This window comes from Caretta caretta, chromosome 1 (genome assembly GCF_965140235.1).
Source record: "Caretta caretta isolate rCarCar2 chromosome 1, rCarCar1.hap1, whole genome shotgun sequence".
Taxonomy (NCBI): domain Eukaryota; kingdom Metazoa; phylum Chordata; order Testudines; family Cheloniidae; genus Caretta; species Caretta caretta.
In genome coordinates, this window is record NC_134206.1 from 99,816,516 (window position 1) to 99,834,706 (window position 18,191).

The window sequence follows — 18,191 nt, forward strand, 5'->3', positions numbered from 1 at the left end:
ATATACTTTCCTTGGAAATCAAGATATAGTTTTATGAAGCAAAGTGAATGGTGTCGTATGTTGCATAATATATTTCTAGATGTTAAAATTCCAGCTCCAAAATCAGATGAAAGTAAAATAGGATATTTTATTAACTACACAGTTTCAGAGAATCTATTTTGCACAGACCTTGTGCAGTGATGAAAATCTGTAGTCTGACTAGCAAAACTCACAAAATGTATAGTTCATATTCAAAATAGAGTTAGTCTGCCTTTGTAGTCATTCTCTTACAGAGTTCAGATTTAAAATAACATTTGAATGAAAGAGGTCTGCCTTGAGGTAAATGACTGCCTCACTTAAATTAAGTGAAATCAGTATGGTTTGAATTTTGCACACATACTGTGAAACTTTTCAGGTGCATAAAAATAAAAGGGAGAAACTGTTTAAGTAGTTAACTTCATAGGTTCTCTTCTCTAAAACTGTACAATCTTGGGGAAATTGATTGTGTAAATTCAAGCTGCTCTAGGGCAGGTTTTTAAGCAGCAGATCAATATAAATTTCAGTGGTCTTTGCCACATTATAGGGGTCATATAACAACATGGATATGACAGCTTCCTTATAAAAGTAGCAGTAAATAAGGAGAAGCTGATCATTAGACAATTTAAGTAACAAGTACAGTAAATTAAAGAACTAAATTATTCCATCATGCATTAATCTGGAAGACAGAAATGTGTAATGCAACTTACATGTGTAATGGAATGTTATCAGGAATTCCATCCCTGTTATAGTCTGTCAAGTCATTTATGGAACTTACTGCCATGACCGTCTGTCCAATGGTATAAACAATGGACAGGGAGACAATGGTCCTGTTGTAAAGGAAGAAGACAGAAAATATGTTTTTTTAGCTGCACAGCTAACTCAGATTTCTTTCTAGTTCACAAGAATGTTTCAGGCAGAAAGATAAGAATAAGTTAGAATAAACAGGATGAATAAATTCACCGTGAAATAGCTATGAGAATCTTATCACAAGATACTGTAAATATATCAAAACATTTCCTGAATAATAAACAATTTATCCCATACCAGTTATACGTTTGATACTTTATTTTAAAAGTAATCTCCTCTTAAGCAAAATCAATAATTTAATTATATTCCTTAATTAAATTAAAGTAAGGTAATGAGACAAAATATATTAGAAAAAAGGTGTGTATTCACGCATGTTATTTAACATCTACATATTGTGATTGCACCATCTGCCAGTGCTTCAGTGATTTCCTCTTTAATAACCAAGTGAGGAAAAAAAGTAATATTGTGAAATTTAAATGGAATATATTGTGAAATTTAAATTGTATATGCATTCTACCTACAATATTCAACCTATGCTCTGGGTACATAACTATTTATAGTTTTCTGATTTTCTTCATTGAAACTGAAATGGGAAAATAATGAAAACTACACATAATGATAATAGCCCATTAGCTGGTTCGCTTAGATTAAAGTGTATTCATCTATGAAAGACTAAAATATAAGACTAGCATCAGGATCGTAGTGCTGACTGCTAGCACCAAACATGACTTTCTCTGTTGCCATTGCATTGGGCAACTGAGTGTGCATATTGTAGTGTGATCAAGAAACTCATAACTTTAAACTTATGTCCATTCTTGTTTCACAAAGCCCTTAAACATGTTCTTTACTTTAACTTCAATGGGACTTAAACATGTGATTAAAGTTAATCATGTGATTAAATGTTTTGCTGAATGTTTTCTTAGTACAAATCCACAGACATCTACATTTGTCTCTAATCTCTGTCAGTTATAATAATTTTAGGTATTAGTCTTAACGACAATGGGAAAAACATTTCAGATAGGAGCGAGACTTTGTCTGAGCTGACAGTGAGAAAATCTTGTTGCTGTTCTTTATTTGGGAGGTTCAGATACTACAGTGATGAGGACCATATAAGCAATAGAGAGACAATTTATGCCAGGGGTGGCCAAGCTTACTTACCCTCTGAGCTGCACATGACACTCTTCAGAAGTTTGAGAGCTGGGGCACACCTGCTGGGGTTCAGGGCTTCAGCCCCACTCCTGCTGAAGCCTGAGCCCCAGCAGACATACCCCACAGGGCTGAAGCCCTGAGACCCCCCACCCCTTCCTGTTGGGCAGAAACCCCAACCCTAGCACCCCACTTCAAGGTAGAGGTCCTGAGCTCCTCCCACCCCTGAATCTGGTAGGTGGAGAATGGGAGGGTACCTCGGAGGCTCCACGAGCTGCATTTTAACTGTAAAAGAGCCGCATACCACTCACAAGCCATGGTTTGGCCACTCCTGATTAATGCAATTGGTTCTGTATAATTTATTTGTATGTACAGCACATTTCAAAAATGCTATGTATCCTCTTCCACAGACTAGAGCTCCCTGTCCAACAAAGTATGGAGGAAGTCTCTGAGGGTACTCCCACACAGAGATAGTGTACAGGTACAGTGGATGGGTTACTTGAGGATTGACCCACCATGATATTAATGCTATAATTATTAGTACTTTGGCTAACCTCCACACAGTCCTGTCTGTTAACCTTCCTCATGAATTTTACAGTGTAGTTTTTTGCTTTAAAATGACACAAAAGCATATTTTAGAAGTAAATCAAAAGTTTTATATTATTGCCACTTGCCAAGACTCAAGTTCCAGGTTCCAACGGAGTAATCCAATTGAACTCATAGTAAGCCTTTGCAAGATCAGGGATTTAAACAGTGTGCTACTTTAGACCTCTAAGTCAAACATTTAGGTGCAACGGGCAATCACAATCTCCTGCTTGGCTGCCACATAACCCTGTAGATGCCTATGTTTCCCCCATTAAAGTCTTCAAAGAGCTACATTTCAGTGGCTGGGCATGCACACAGCTGACTAAATCTTGATACCAACCAGAAGATTGGTGCCTAACTAACTCCTAAGCTTCAGTGGGACCAGAAACTATGCATTGCTGGACTATCTTGCCTTCAGAGCCTGATCAGGTAGGCATGCGCAAAGCACACCTAAACCCCCACAAAAGACAAAGACAACAGAGATGCCCTCACCCCTTATAACCTTTAGTTTAGTGGTTAGCACACCCACCCAGGACTTTGGAAACCCAGGTTCAAATCTAACCTCTGCCTGAGGCAGAGAGAGAATTTGAATGTGGGTTTTCCACTCCAAGGTGAATGTCCTAACCACTGGGCTATGTAGTAGTCTGGGGCAGATCTCTCCTGTTGAAGCTGTTCTACTGTGTATAAATAATTAAATATTCAGCAAAAGAATTAGAACTTGGGTCTCCCACTTCCCTGGTGAGTGCCCTACCTGAATCATTCTCACACTCTCTCTGTCCCAGTGAACATTTCTGTCAGTGACTCAAGCTTTTCCTCACTTCCAGTTCTGAGTGAAACCTACTAAAACTTGAAGCCTCTCTACAAATCTGAATTCACGAACACCAGCTCCTGACAGAGTATTCTTGAATCCCGAGGGTGGTTTAAAACACTCTTTCCCTAAAGCAACAGTTGGAATGTCATTGTTTTTTTCAGTCATGCCTTCATTTGATTGTTTTTCTTTTTAAATAAGCACTCACATGAACTTTCCCAGCCAGGAGTCAGCAATGATTGCTCCAAGGATTGGAGTCAAATAGCACAGAGCAACAAATGAGTGGTAGATGGCTGTAGATAGGTTATCATCCCAGTGGAGAAAAAATTTGAAGTACAGAACAAGCACAGCTAGAAGGGGGAACAAAACAATCTGTTAGGGAGGTGATAATCAGTAACTGAAACCAAAAGTGGGTGAAGATTGAAAAGGAAGTTACCTCGCATTCCATAGTAGGAGAATCTTTCACAGAACTCATTGATGACAATGAAGAAGATGCTGAGTGGAAAACCAAGGCAACTTGGCTGAAGGGGAACAATGGTACAATGTGAATTCCAACAAAGCCATGAAATGTATAAAGAGGATCATTATCTGGCCACAATCCATAATTCTAGCCCGAGTCAGTACAAATGTTACCAGTTACAGGTCAGTTATCGCATACCAGTGTAGTTAGATCTATTGACTGCAATGGAGCTAGGCAAAACTGTAATTGAATAAAAACTTCATATATTGCATATTTGGGGTGCTAGGCTTCTAATGTCTACAGTAGTTCTGACTAGTATCCCAAAATATGCAAAACATTGTTATTATTCAATTACAGTTTTATATTAAAATCTAGTGACATTTTTAGAGCTCTCTTTTCAGGTGCAAATGATGAACCTTTAGTGTTGGACTAAAGCAAATCTTCCAGAAAGACAACCAGTCTTGATATGAAATCATCAAGAAGAGAAAGAGAATCCTCCACTTCCCTTGGTAGTTTGTTCCAGTGGTTAAACACCCTCACTGTTAAAACATTTGTGCCTGATTTCTGATTTGAATTTGTCTGGTTTTAACTTCCAGATATTGGTTCTTGTGTACCTTTCCCCACTAGATTAAAGAGCTCTGTAGAACCCAGTATTTCCACCCAGTGAAGGTAAAGTTTAGGCATGCAAATACATGAGTATATTACTGTGAGTATTTGCATGCTGGATCTTTTAAGCCGTAAGAGTTGATGATTCATGAATTATTGAGTTGCACGCTGAGTACTAAGGTGAGAGCAACAGAGTACAAAATTAGGCAAATACAACCAATATATGTGCACAGATCTTTAAAAACCTTTTGTTTGCTAAAATGCTCTGCATAATGGTTAACGTTTTTGAGCCAATAATCATTATTGTTTTATCTGCCCTGAAACTGGAACCTGTAAGCTCTTTTATACACAAACTGAAATGCTATCTAGTATATTTTCACTGTGACTTTGACAAGTACCTCTGTGCCATCACCTAAAATGTTGTTTTGTACCTCTACAGGATAATAGAGTAGTATGAATCATAACAGATACATCTACATCTCAGCAGCAACAGCATACTAGCTTCACAAACTACTGGGCCATATCTTAACTCTGGCCTTCTCAGTGTCAGTACAGTCCCACAAATATAGTACAGATCTAAAATACGGGCTAACTGAAAAAAATATACAAGATCTGGATTTTTAGCTATAAATATAGGAATTTTTCTATCTACCAAATTAAGAGAAAAGGATTCCAATGGGGAATGGAAAACAGATGGATAACAAAAGGTGTTTGAATCCAAACCTATAGGAACAGGAGACAGTATATTCCATGCAAGGCCAAAACACAACCTAAAGCATCCCACATGGAACCTAAAGGCTAATGTGACGGGCACTTTGAAAATGTCTCAATAGAATGCATCTTGTCCTCTTGCCATAACTACAGGGCAAGGATAAAACTGATCAGCGGCAGGTTTTTATTGCTGGTGACAATGAACATGCAATTTCTCTTAATCTATCTAGGAGTTTTAATGTAGATGCAGATAGGATGACTGTTTAATTTTGATAACATGATTTACATGTATGAATGATGGTCAGGTACCAACCAGTTTTCAGTACAGTCCTTTGTGTCTCAAAATGTGGGCATCTCTGCTATAAATCATAATTTATCAGAGCAGTACAGCTTTTGTTACTGAACACTACAAGGTAGCTACAGTACCTTGAAAATAGAAAAGCTGAAACAGTGTCACAAATTATATTTTAAAATGAGTTTTCTGTGGAGAAACTAGAAAAGGAACAGGAGAATGCTCTAGGCCTTTCATATTTATGCCATGACTATTCATAGCTTACTGTCTATGGGCCTGATCCTGCAAGATGCAGGGTGCTATTAGTTCTGCAGCTTACAGAATGAAATCTTAAGAAAATCTTCATTTGATTTCAATGGAGCTATGTTAATTTACACCTCCTGAGGATCAGGTCCTTAGACTTCAGTCAATTCTGTGATTAATACCTTGCTTTTTAAAAATCTTGGAAAGCTTTAGTGTGTACAATAAGAAATTACCTAACTTCTGAGAAGAATTTCATAAACTACAACTTGTTTTGGATATTTCATAGTTCAGACTTCTTAAACTGGGACAATACAGTCTTGTGGGGCTAGCTAGTATAGGGATCACAGGAAATCTTGATACTAAGCCATATAACCCTTGTGGCAAAAGATCAAGTACAGAAGGATCTTTGAATACAGATTAACATAATTGTGTATGTCAGCTACAGTTAGTTAAAGTGAAAAAGATTATCAAATAGTGGCTTTAAAAAGCAATCAATATTAATATGCAGGCTAAATATAAGAGATAATTTAGTTTGAGGTTTAAAAAATCAATTGTTCCAGAGGTCAAGTTTTTCTGGAATTAATTGCTGTTGAAAAGTGGCATTTGATATTGTTTGATATCATGTTATGAGATTTCAGTAATTTTTATATTTAGACTATTGCAATAATGTTAATAATTCAGATCCAATTCAATGCAAAGAAAAACAGCCGAAAAAGGTCCAATTGAAAGAAGTTGTACAATGGAAATCCTGCCTGCAGTTAGTGAATTGAGAAGCTTTGGTCAATAGTGGAACTTCTAAACATAGCTCAAATGAAATTCCCACCAATTTGCTCAGTTATTAAGGAAGCTATATATGGAAAGACTTATTGAGTCCACCACATTGGAAGTATAAACTAGTGTCTTTTATCTATCATATTAAAGTGATACTACATTTAAATCCACGGCATTCACAAAAACACAACTCAGTATGATGGTCAGTATCTTGTCAACTGTTATGAATTACATCTGCTGCAGTGATGGGTATGTTCTGAGACATTTTGTAACACTGATCTTGAGTTCAGAGCTGGTTACACTTGCATGGTAATGAGACATTCTTCCAAGAGACTACACTGATGGAAGATACAGTAATGGTAGTCCATGCGCTGGGAGTGAGAAACCTTGTGCTTCATGGAAATAAGTATTCCTGTAAAGATTACAACTGAGAGAGAAATAATAAAAAATGATAAAACACACGGATGGGAAAGAATACATTCAAACTTACTCTAGGCAATTTGTTTTTTATTTTACAGTTTCTTGACAAACTTTGTTGTATTACATTGCATAAAATCTTCAACAAATGAGCATTAGAATATATTTGCTTATTAGGGTTCTATAAGAGAAAAATGAGACAGACCACCCCTTCTACAGACATACCAGAGCAGTCAGATGAACAAAGGTCTTCCTAATATGTAAAGCTCTTGTCCTGCTTAACTACATCACATAACTATGTGTCAGTAGCTACACTTTTTGTAGTGAACATATTTGCTGTGTTTACATTCTGCTTCATTTTTATTTCAGGATTTTCTCTTTATTTTTTATCCTTGGCCACAAAACTTGACTTTTTTGATAACTGAATTGGATATTGAGATTTAAAGGAAATTGCAATTAGATATTGTTGGGAGCTTCAGAAAGAAAAAAAGTGAGCTCTGATCTCAGTAGAATGGAATCAGGAGTAGCGATAAATGTCTGCACACTCTGTCTGGCCCGGGGAGGTTTGGATACTCTTTTTCAAGCAGTGCTGAAAGGAAGCGGATTTAGGTCAGTTTGAGCATGAGAAAAGCCAAATCCATAAGGTGTGTTAGACTTGGTTACAAACTGCATGAAGTATATAAATACATATGTCTTTTTTTCACACGCTGATAAATAAAACTTTGTCTCACTGAAACATTCTCACTTTAACTGAAACAAATGTGACACAGTGTCAGGTGCTAGGACTCTTCACAGACCACCCTGCTCTTCTTAGCTCACATTTAGGTGTATGCAATGGCTGGGAGTCAAGGTCTGACCTAATACCCACTGAAGTAAGTCAAAAGACTCCCATTGACCTCAATGGACATCGGATCAGGCTCTAAGGCAGTGAGTCAGATTCTCTGCTGATGTAAATGGGTACAACTCAATTGACTTCCGTTGGGGTTATGTCCATTCACATCAGCAGAGATTTTGTCTCAGCATGTCTATGTACTATGTTAGGAACAATGGGAATGTTACTTGAATACAACAATCAAACACTTTTCAGAGTTAAAAAAATAAATACTAACCCCATGTTTTCTTTCCATCTTATTTTTCGCTATTAAAAAAAAAGAGAGAAACAAATTTATGTAAACTAGGAAATCACATTTCTTACCAAGACAATGGAAAACATAATAATCTTATCTAAATAATAAACTCAATACTCTTATTAAGAAAAATAATCTTAATTAATTTAAACTGTAAATAATTCACTATAAACTTGGTAGTATTCATTAGCCATAAGCATTTTTACAGATAAAATGTATGTACAGGGTAAGTAAACTTTCAGACCTCTATATGTGGCTTTTTATACTCTGAAACACTTGTTTCAAAATTAAATGAAATTGTTTTTGTATTGTGTATCTATAGTAGAGCAATTAAAGTCCCATACCATAATTAGTAAACTCTAAGATATTTAGGTTATGTATCAATTAAAAGGCATTAACTATATACAAAAACTTGAACAAGGAAGGGTTTTGAAAATATAAGTGCAGGCAGTAAACTGAATAAGAAATTTTAAAAAAATAGAAAACAAAAATATTAAGCAAAGTTTGAGTACATACTAAAGCAACCTCCCTATTAAATAGAAACTATAGAGACACAAATTTATTGTTTACTATTCGTAGAAAGTCTCATTGTAAAAATTAGCTCTGAATAACATTTGCCATGCTGCAGTCTGTATGCTTAGGTGTTTTAATGTATCTACATAGGAAAATATCCATAATATTTGAATTTACTTCAGATCATCCTAGTGTTTGAAGTTTGGTTGCCTTTTATTTATCTGTTTAATAGAGAGAAGTGAAATACTTCTGTAATTGGCACAGATTCATATTTGGCATCATTGTTTGGATACTTAGTCCAGTGCAAAGGAATATGAAATTGAAAACAAGTTCTAAAAAGAAAATTATGATATTTTTTACAGACTGAAAAAAAAATTTAAAATATGCTTTCAGCCAGCAGGGAACAAATACTAATATTTCAGTTTACTAGTAAGATGAGGAGAGCTAAGAAATACACAAGAATGTAGGAGTCCCAAGATTCATACATAGCTCAAATGGAAAACAATCATGAACAACACAAGACAGCATCACACATACAGTAAAGCTTGTTCAGACCATAAAATCATCACTAATCCAGATGACACCAAACTATCAAACAGCCCCAAAGTAGTGTTCTGCTTCAAATTAAGCTCTGGGTGTGCTACCTTTATAGCTTGCTTTACAGACAGGGCAAAAGTAAGAAGTAGAGACAAGATAAAGGCAAATGCCATTCAGCTTGATTCTGTAGTTCACAGTGCTTGACCCTGCAAGATACTGAGCACTACAGCCTGATTCAGCAAAACACTTAAGCATGTTCCTAACTTTAAACATGTGAGCAGTCTCACTGAAATCAGTGGGAAATGTTTAAATTCTTTGCTGGACTGGACTCCTTGGTGCTCAGGGCCCAGAGTGGTTTCGCTACCTCTGCAGGCCTCTGAAGCATGTTTTGCCAAAGTAAGTTTTGCTGACAGACATCATGCCATCTCTGATAAAGAAATGTTCATGTGAAAATGTAATGGACGTCAGCATTTCTTACGTTAAAGTTCAATATCTTGAAGATAAAGCTCAAGTTCAGCAGTAATGTGTACTTTGAAATCCTGGTTTGCAAACTAAACAAAACGATAACAGATTGCCATTATGAAAAGAAACGCTATTTCTGCTTACTTTAGTAGCATCTAGTTCATAGTTCACCATGTGTGCATACACATGTACACAGCGTACTGAGAACAACTGTGCTGGATACTTAAGCCCCTTCCTTTCAGTTCAAAATCAATTTTTACTGAAAAATTCCCAGGTTTTACAAAAAGTATTCATTTTTTTAATTTTCACTCAACTTTTATATCATTCAAATATATAAAAATAACTCGTTTTATTAGGAAAATAAAATACACTGCATGAGATATATGTATTGTGATAATACATTAGTCTGTGTGTATATGCAAAGCTGCCTATTGAAGTAAGGCTATATATTAGTCTAGAACAGTGGTTCTCAACTTATTTACCATTGTGGGCCGCATATGCAGCTCTCTCTGTGTTATGTGGGCCTCATCCACACAATATATATACTACCTACATGGCCCTGAGGATATCACATGGGCCATAGCTGTGTGCTGATTGGGCCACAAGTGGCCTATGAGCTGTAGGTTGAGAACTGCTGGTCTAGAACAGCGGTTCTCAGACTGTGGGTCGGGACCCCAATGTGGGTCGGGACCCCCTTTGAATGGGGTTACCAGGGCTGGCTTAGACTTGCTGGGGCTCAGGGCCAAAGCCTGAGTCCCACTGCCCAGGGCAGAAGCAAAAGCCTGAGGGCTTCAACCCTTGGCAGCAGGGCTCAGGTTGCAGGCCCCCTACCTGGGGCTGAAGTCCTTGATCTTCAGTTTTGGCCTCCCTGCCCAGAGTGGTGGGGCTTGGCCTTTGGCCTCACTATGTGGGGCTTGGGTGGGCTCAGGCTTTCCTGGGGTCATGAAGTAATTTTTGTTGTCAGAAGGGGGCAGTGGTGCAATGAACTTTGAGAACCCCTGGTTTAGAAGATACACAGAATAAACAAACAGCCACACAAGCTCCGAAGTGCGTGTGCATCTGAATGTACTGAGGAATCTCACGCCTAGCACGTACACATTTCAAGCTGTTAGCAGATAACAATTTAAAGATTTGACACAGTAAAATGGGAAGAAAATGAAAATCTATATGAGAATACATTTCAGAACACAAGGAATATCTGAAAGTTTAAAAAAAAAACAGGAGAAAAGGATGAAGTTGAGTGTATGCACTGCAAATGGTGTATCCCAATTATTAAATGTAAATATTTATAGGCTAATAGTTTTAAGTCTACAACAGTAAACTGTTTATTTCAAATGAAAAGTTTTATTTGGGGATTAGAGATATACTGTATTCTTAGGTTTCAGAGTAGCAGCGTGGTAGTCTGTATCCGCAAAAAGAAAAGGAGTACTTGTGGCACCTTAGAGACTAACAAATTTATTTGAGCATAAGCTTTCGTGAGCATTCAGTGGAAAATACAGTGGGGAGATTTATATACACAGAGAACATGAAACAATGGATGTTACCATGCACACTGTAAGGAGAGTGATCAGGTAAGGTGAGCTATTACCAGCAGGAGAGGGGCGGGGTGGGGGGCGGAACCTTTTGTAGTGATAATCAAGGTGGGCCATTTCCAGCAGTTGACAAGAATGTCTGAGGAACAGCAGGGCGGGGGCAGGGGGGGATGGAATAAACATGGGGAAATAGTTTTAACTTTGTGTAATGACCCATCCACTCCCAGTCTTTATTCAAGCCTAAGTTAATTGTATCCAGTTTGCAAATTAATTCCAATTCAGCAGTCTCTCATTGGAGTCTGTTTTTGAAATTTTTTTGTTGAAGAATTGCCACTTTTAGGTCTGCAATTGAGTGACCAGAGAGATTGAAGTGTTCTCAGAGTGGTTTTTGAATGTTACAATTCTTCACATCTGATTTGTGTCCATTTGTGTCTTATTTGTGTCCAACTCTTGTCCCCTAATGCCCCTACTCTACTTGCGCTACATTGGATACAATTAACTTAGGCTTGAATAAAGACTGGGAGTGGATGGGTCATTACACAAAGTAAAACTATTTCCCCATGTTTATTCCACCCCCCACCCCCACCCTGCTGTTCCTCAGATGTTCTTGTCAACTGCTGGAAATGGCCCACCTTGATTATCACTACAAAAGGTCCTCCCCCCCCCCCCCCCCCCGCTGGTAATAGCTCACCTTACCTGATCACTCTCCTTACAGTGTGTGTGGTAACACCCATTGTTTCATGTTCTCTGTGTATATAAATCTCCCCACTGTATTTTCCACTGAATGCATCCGATGAAGTGAGCTGTAGCTCACAAAAGCTTATGCTCAAATAAATTTGTTAGTCTCTAAGGTGCCACAAGTACTCCTTTTCTTTTTACTGTATTCTTAAACTCAGAGGTGGCATTGTGTTTTGAAATCTGTTTTAGTTCTGCAGCAAACCACATTGATGAACAGAATTCAAAGCATTAATCTACTGAATACTTCCCCCTCCCCATCTTTCCGTCCAACAAAATAAAGCCTGATATTTACCCAGAAAAATTATTAATAGTTTTTTGCACTGATTTTCACCTGTTTTTATTGTTATGTTAAATACTGTTATTGTTAAATACTGATAAATTCCTGGGGAAAATTAAATAAAATAAAACCTGAAAACAAAGAGCCCTATGGACACTCTCTAAATGTTAGCACTGATTGCACAATGTACTAACACGTATATTTTCAAGGGTTTTTTTTTGTAAGATTTAATCTATTTTGACAAATAGAATAATTATGCTACACAGATAAAATGAATGTGGAAAGTAAGGAAAATCAACACATGAAAATCATGGATATATTTTTTCTTTATAAAAATAAATAAGTATAAACTATACCAAAAGCTGTTTTAATGATACTTTCAGGATACATACCCTTACTTGCTATATCTGAAATTAACAAAAATGTCGCTTATGCAATTCAAACAGAGAGAAACATAAGTGGATATCAAGGTATCCATGCTAAAGATTACGTCTGTCCATAATATTATCCCTGAATATTTTTACATGTTGATGTTTCCAGAACACCTGCAGCATTGTGTTATTTGCTATACCATATCTCCAGCAATTATTATTCTTTTAAACATATGTATTTATGTTTGTGATATTTTGACCTAAATTGGAAGAAAAAAGAACAATAAAAGAAGTGTAGCTCTTTGAATTCTACAGGCACTGAAAGGAGGCCTTAGCTTTCAAATTCAAAAGCGTAAAAGGTAAAATAATTCTAGTATATAACCAGTGGATGCAAGGTGGGGATGGAGCACAGGACCAGTAATTCACTCTCCAAGGCCTTTTTGTCTGCTGACCACTCTGCTGGAGACAGCATAAGGCTGCTGAGTCTTCTCTGTGACTACTGCTATGGAACCATACGGGGATTCCCGTCTTTATAGATTCTAGGGAGCTGCAAGCCTGAAAGGCTACCATCCTTGCATCCCCTGTGGAGTCCCTAAGCCTTCTCATTTGAGGGAAGGCTCTTAGGAAAACTCCATGAGATAAACTGGCAGAATTTCCTGGGCCATGGTGGTACCTCTGGAAATCAGTCAACACTAATGTTTATGGCTCTGACTTACTTCTTGACCATTTCTAAACTAAGTCTCAGGGATTCACTCTCCTTCACCAGGGAAGCTGATCAAGTTCTTGAATACACCAGAGCAAAAATTTTCAAAATGAGAGCCTAACGTTCTGCTACTAAGTCCATATTTAGGCACCTAAATAATTGGCCTGATTTTCCAAAGTGTTGCGCAGCACCCAGCAGTCCCATTGACTTCAATGGCAGCTCAGCACTTTAAAAAAGATCACTTTATGTGTTGGTGGCATCAGTTTTTGTTTTATGGAGCCCTCACTGTCCTTGACTTTAAAAATGTTTACTTTAACTTGTTTTTAAGACTAACTTCCATTAAACTGACTGTGTATCCATCTTTTCCAGAACTGTCTGTTGGGGACATGAATGACAGTTCATCTGGCACAGAGTATTACTTTCAGGGTGAGGGATTCTCTGGCTTTTGGTGTGAAGAAGTTCATTAACTATTTAAAATTTTCCCCTCATTGGGCATTTTTTCAGTAAGGTCAGACCCAAAGAGGCCAGAAAGTATTTCCAGTTTGTATCATCATCCTTGATTCTGTCTTGTAAAATATGCTAAAGGAATGTATTATTTTAATGGCAATGTGGCTATAATTTTTTCCCACATTTTCTGCAGAATGAACTGCATGACTAACTTATTTTCACTGCAACGGAATATTTCCCAAAGAGCAATCTATACTACTTTCACCTCATCATTGCCAAAATATTTTTAACATATTAGACAAATAATACCTGTTTAAAGCAAAAAGACATGAAATATCTTTAATCTTCTAGTTAAGCACTGAATCTGTCTGAATTGGTTATTTACAGATGGGTTAATCCTTTGAGAAAAGCACACCATCCAAGCATCTGCTTGGAGTATCCATTTAACATTCAATACCATTCAATACCAGGCTGGTGGAAAGCACGAAAATTCCAACTCCCATTAGCATTAATGTGACCATTGTACTCTGGCTAAATGAGACCAATCCCAAGAAAAAGTTAGGTCCTGCTTTAGAAATGTGCAAAGTTTCTAGAATCTCTGGGCCAACGATTAAAAACTCAAATCAGAAACAGATGTCATGTCCCTACACTCTTACGGTAACTCTTAAACATATCTAGGGCCAAGACAAATTCTTAGTGAAAATATATCAAGGAAGAAAGGAAGGTATTTGGAGCAAAGTGATCACACGATCCCAAATTTGAAATGGGCAGCTCTTCTCAGAAGAAAATCTTTGAAATTACTGAAAATTTAAATGTATTTGATTTAGATGAGGTGACAATAATTTCCCCCCCTAAAGTATTAATCAATTTAGATAGGGAAAAGTAGGTTTTTGTTGACTATGAAACACCTATTGGATACACAACTGCTGGGGCAGAGGACCCTGATTTGAATTTTTTTTTCTGTAAATAAAAAACTGCTAGTACAACATTAAGATTGCACTGATTACATAAAAGTCAAGGAAAGTTAAGGTTTTTAAACAAATATTAACTCAGGCACGTAGCACATCCCACAGCAAATGTTTTGTGGTACAGCATACTAATTTAGCAAGAAAAACAGAAATAGTACCACATAAATATAAGGTGGGAGTTAGCAGTGCTGTGTGAACCTTTTTGAAATTTGGACTATAAAACTTAATGTAATCTCTTTTTTTTAATTTAAATTTCCTAGTTTTGTAGCCAAGGAGAAATTGTATTCAGTTTGTGTTCAACTGATTTCTATAACAGAGATGAATATGGTTTGTCTACAAAATTATGGGTAATTTTCATATTGTAGACAAAAGAGCACACCTTCAATTGTTCCAATAATACATGTGCAAGGTAGACTTGATGCCCTCACTCAGCAGGGCTGGGGGCCAAAAGGCATAATGACTACTCCTTTCCCTACTAGGGTCAGAAAGGTGAGGTGATCAGATTAATGACTTGCTTCCTAGGAACTGCTCCCCAATCCTTTATTTAAATTTCCTGGAGTCTGGAGGCCCAAATGCATTTTGAGTTGCAAAACCTGGAAGCCTGAGAAATCTGAACTGAATGTGTGATCTAATGACCACACAAACACAACATTGGGGTCGGGGGTTGGGGGTGGGTGGGCGGTATATGGGTGCAGGAGCTTTCAGGTTAAGAGACAGCAGATAAATAACTTTTTATGAAAAAACACTTACTGCTTGAATTATACATGCAAACACAGTGCTCTTCTTCTAAAGGAAACTACCTCTAGGCTTAATGAGATTTCCCACTGTGAAAGCTCAGTACTTAATTTTCAAACTTTGTTAATTTTTTCCCCAAATCTAATAAAGTGCCCATTTAGCACTATTTACATGTCAAGATTCAACATTCATGTGTCTTTACATTTATATGTGTTTTTTATATGAAACGGGTTTTTTGCTTGCTTGTTTTTTAAAGCTCACCTAAACAATGCCTGAAAATATTTTGCTCAAATTGTCTTTAGAAAACTACCTTTAGTCAAGATCAGACAAAGAAAGTTCATCTGAAAAGGTGAAGTTTTCAGAAAGTTATGAGCATGTGAAAGAAGGGGCTTATGGCAAAGGAACCTGCAATCTTCAGTATTGTGTCTATAGCTTTCAATGCTAAGTAAATGGTAAATAATAATAATAATAATAATCAGAATTACAATTAGATCAGTTTAATATTACTGGTTTAGGAGTGCTCATTCTTTAGTCAAATTTCAATATAATTTGTACATTTGGGGTATTTGAACTTCATGTTTCTCTGAAGACCCTTTTCTTTTGGGAAATCTTTTTCAGATCCAGATGCAGCTAATAGGTGACTGGGTCAAGGTGAATAATATTTCTCTTTTTTGGCGATTAATTCTAATTTAGCCAGACAATAGGTCATTTTAATTAAGAACAAAAATGGGATTTTTCATCCTAATACCTATCTAAGGATTGCTATAGCAGTTGTTGATGTATATTATTGTAAGGAATTATCTAAATTATGTAAAAATTAATAAAACGGTGTCCTTTCATTTTCCCTATTGGCACCAAACTTTGCAATACATTAACATGCAAAATCATCAACCATTCTGAAATTACTACCATATTACACTACCTAAACACAATCGGTTGCATTAAAGAGCCACAGCCCTAACACATAAATCTTGGGGAGGGGAAGGATTGGTCAGATTCCGGATTATTTTAGTAGTTTTGTACAAGTAACACACCCAATTGTAGATGATGCACCGGGGATGCTCTGGCCTCGGTCGTAAAAGCAAAAAGAAATCATCAGTATATTTCCCCAGAAAATTTCCCTCTCTGATTTGCACAGTATAGGTTGGCTGAGATTTTTAATTAACTTCTTTATTCAATTTCTTTGCCACTTATTTTATTTTGTTATGATTTTTTCCCTGCTGATTGTGTTGTATTAGTTCTGAAAGGGACTGGTCAAGGTATGAAAGCTTAGCCACTATATTAAGAGGAGCAGCTACTCTTGCATTGAGACAACGTCCCCAGTTTCGGCGAGCTCCACTCCACCCCCACCACACCCTACAGAGCTCCCTCTAGGCCCTTCAGTGGGAGGCTGGTGCCCCGGAGTACCAAGCAGCGCTGGCTGGGTTTCCTCCACAGCTTTCCGCACGCCCAGCCTCAGGAGCTTCCAGCGGACCAAACAAAGTAGGGGAGAGCGATGAAGCAAGGAGCCTTCTTGCAAAAGCTGACTGTGCCCCAGTCCCGCCACAAGCACTGAGCGAACAGCGGCCCCAAGGGATTTCCTCTTTAGTCAAATTTCAGTCTGCCTTTCCCTGGCTGCAGCCAGGCACACACGCGCCCTATTATTACTCACTGCCATGAGGGCAGGGGACCGGACTGGATGACCTCTTGAGGTCCCTTCCAGTCCTATGACTCTACCCAGCCTTGCGCTTATGTAAAGCCCTGGGCCCTCCTGCATCGCCCGCAGGAATCCGAAGGCGGGCACCTTGGAGTTGCATCACTGGTGGCCCTGTGACCCGAAAGATCTGGCGTGGGCAGGACCGAGAACAGCAGGCCAGGCTGCTCCATCCCCACCCGGCTGGAATAACTAGCGCCTGGCCTGGGCTCTCGCCCGCTTTCCTCAGTGGGTGTCCGAGCACCACCCCGCCTCCCTGCTGGCTGCCTGAAAGCAGCAGGTGAAGCAAAAGCTAGGGCGGTACCTTGCCAGGGCGCGCTCTGGTTCCCTGAGCAGCCCGGCCACAGCTGTGTTACAGCAGCTCACGTGCGGCTCCCAGGGGCACCCCGCCACGCGCTGTGGGGGCCGGCACTGGAGTCACAAAGTGGGGTCACACAAGAATAAACTGCTTGAGCAGTCGGACGCTGCTGGCGGAGAACAAGCCCAGAGAGGAGGAGGAAGAGCAACTAGACGCTACAGATCCCCAAGCAGAAACCTGATCCCCCAAGAGCAGCGCTCTATCGCCCCTGCGCCTCCCCAACCCGGCACCCCCGCTCTAAGAGCAGCGCTCTATCGCCCCTGCGCCCCCCCAACCCGGCACCCCCGCTCTAAGAGCAGCGCTCTATCGCCCCTGCGCCTCCCCAACCCGGCACCCCCGCTCTAAGAGCAGCGCTCTATCGCCCCTGCGCCTCCCCAACCCGGCATCCCCGCTCTAAGAGCAGCGCTCTATCGCCCCTGCGCCCCCCCAACCCGGCACCCCCGCTCTAAGAGCAGCGCTCTATCGCCCCTGCGCCTCCCCAACCCGGCACCCCCGCTCTAAGAGCAGCGCTCTATCGCCCCTGCGCCTCCCCAACCCGAGACCCCCGCTCTAAGAGCAGCGCTCTATCGCCCCTGCGCCTCCCCAACCCGAGACCCCCGCTCTAAGAGCAGCGCTCTATCGCCCCTGCGCCCCCCCAACCCGACACCCCCGCTCCAAGAGCAGCGCTCTATCGCCCCTGCGCCTCCCCAACCCGAGACCCCCGCTCTAAGAGCAGCGCTCTATCGCCCCTGCGCCTCCCCAACCCGAGACCCCCGCTCTAAGAGCAGCGCTCTATCGCCCCTGCGCCCCCCCAACCCGACACCCCCGCTCCAAGAGCAGCGCTCTATCGCCCCTGCGCCTCCCCAACCCGGCACCCCCAAGAGCAG

The 18,191-nt window shown here is 39.4% G+C and overlaps 1 protein-coding gene across 1 annotated transcript in view; it reads right to left on the bottom strand.

Moving 5' to 3' along the window:
- SLC15A1 (solute carrier family 15 member 1) overlaps positions 1-18,191 on the bottom strand; it is a 53,995-nt gene that overhangs the window by 22,135 nt on the left and 13,669 nt on the right. The window contains exons 2-5 of the mRNA XM_048823035.2: positions 7,974-8,002; positions 3,801-3,885; positions 3,573-3,714; positions 726-845 (exon numbers count right to left, since the gene is read on the bottom strand). Of these exons, the coding sequence (XP_048678992.1) occupies positions 726-845; positions 3,573-3,714; positions 3,801-3,885; positions 7,974-8,002 (376 nt within the window). The remainder of the gene's footprint in view (positions 1-725; positions 846-3,572; positions 3,715-3,800; positions 3,886-7,973; positions 8,003-18,191) is intronic.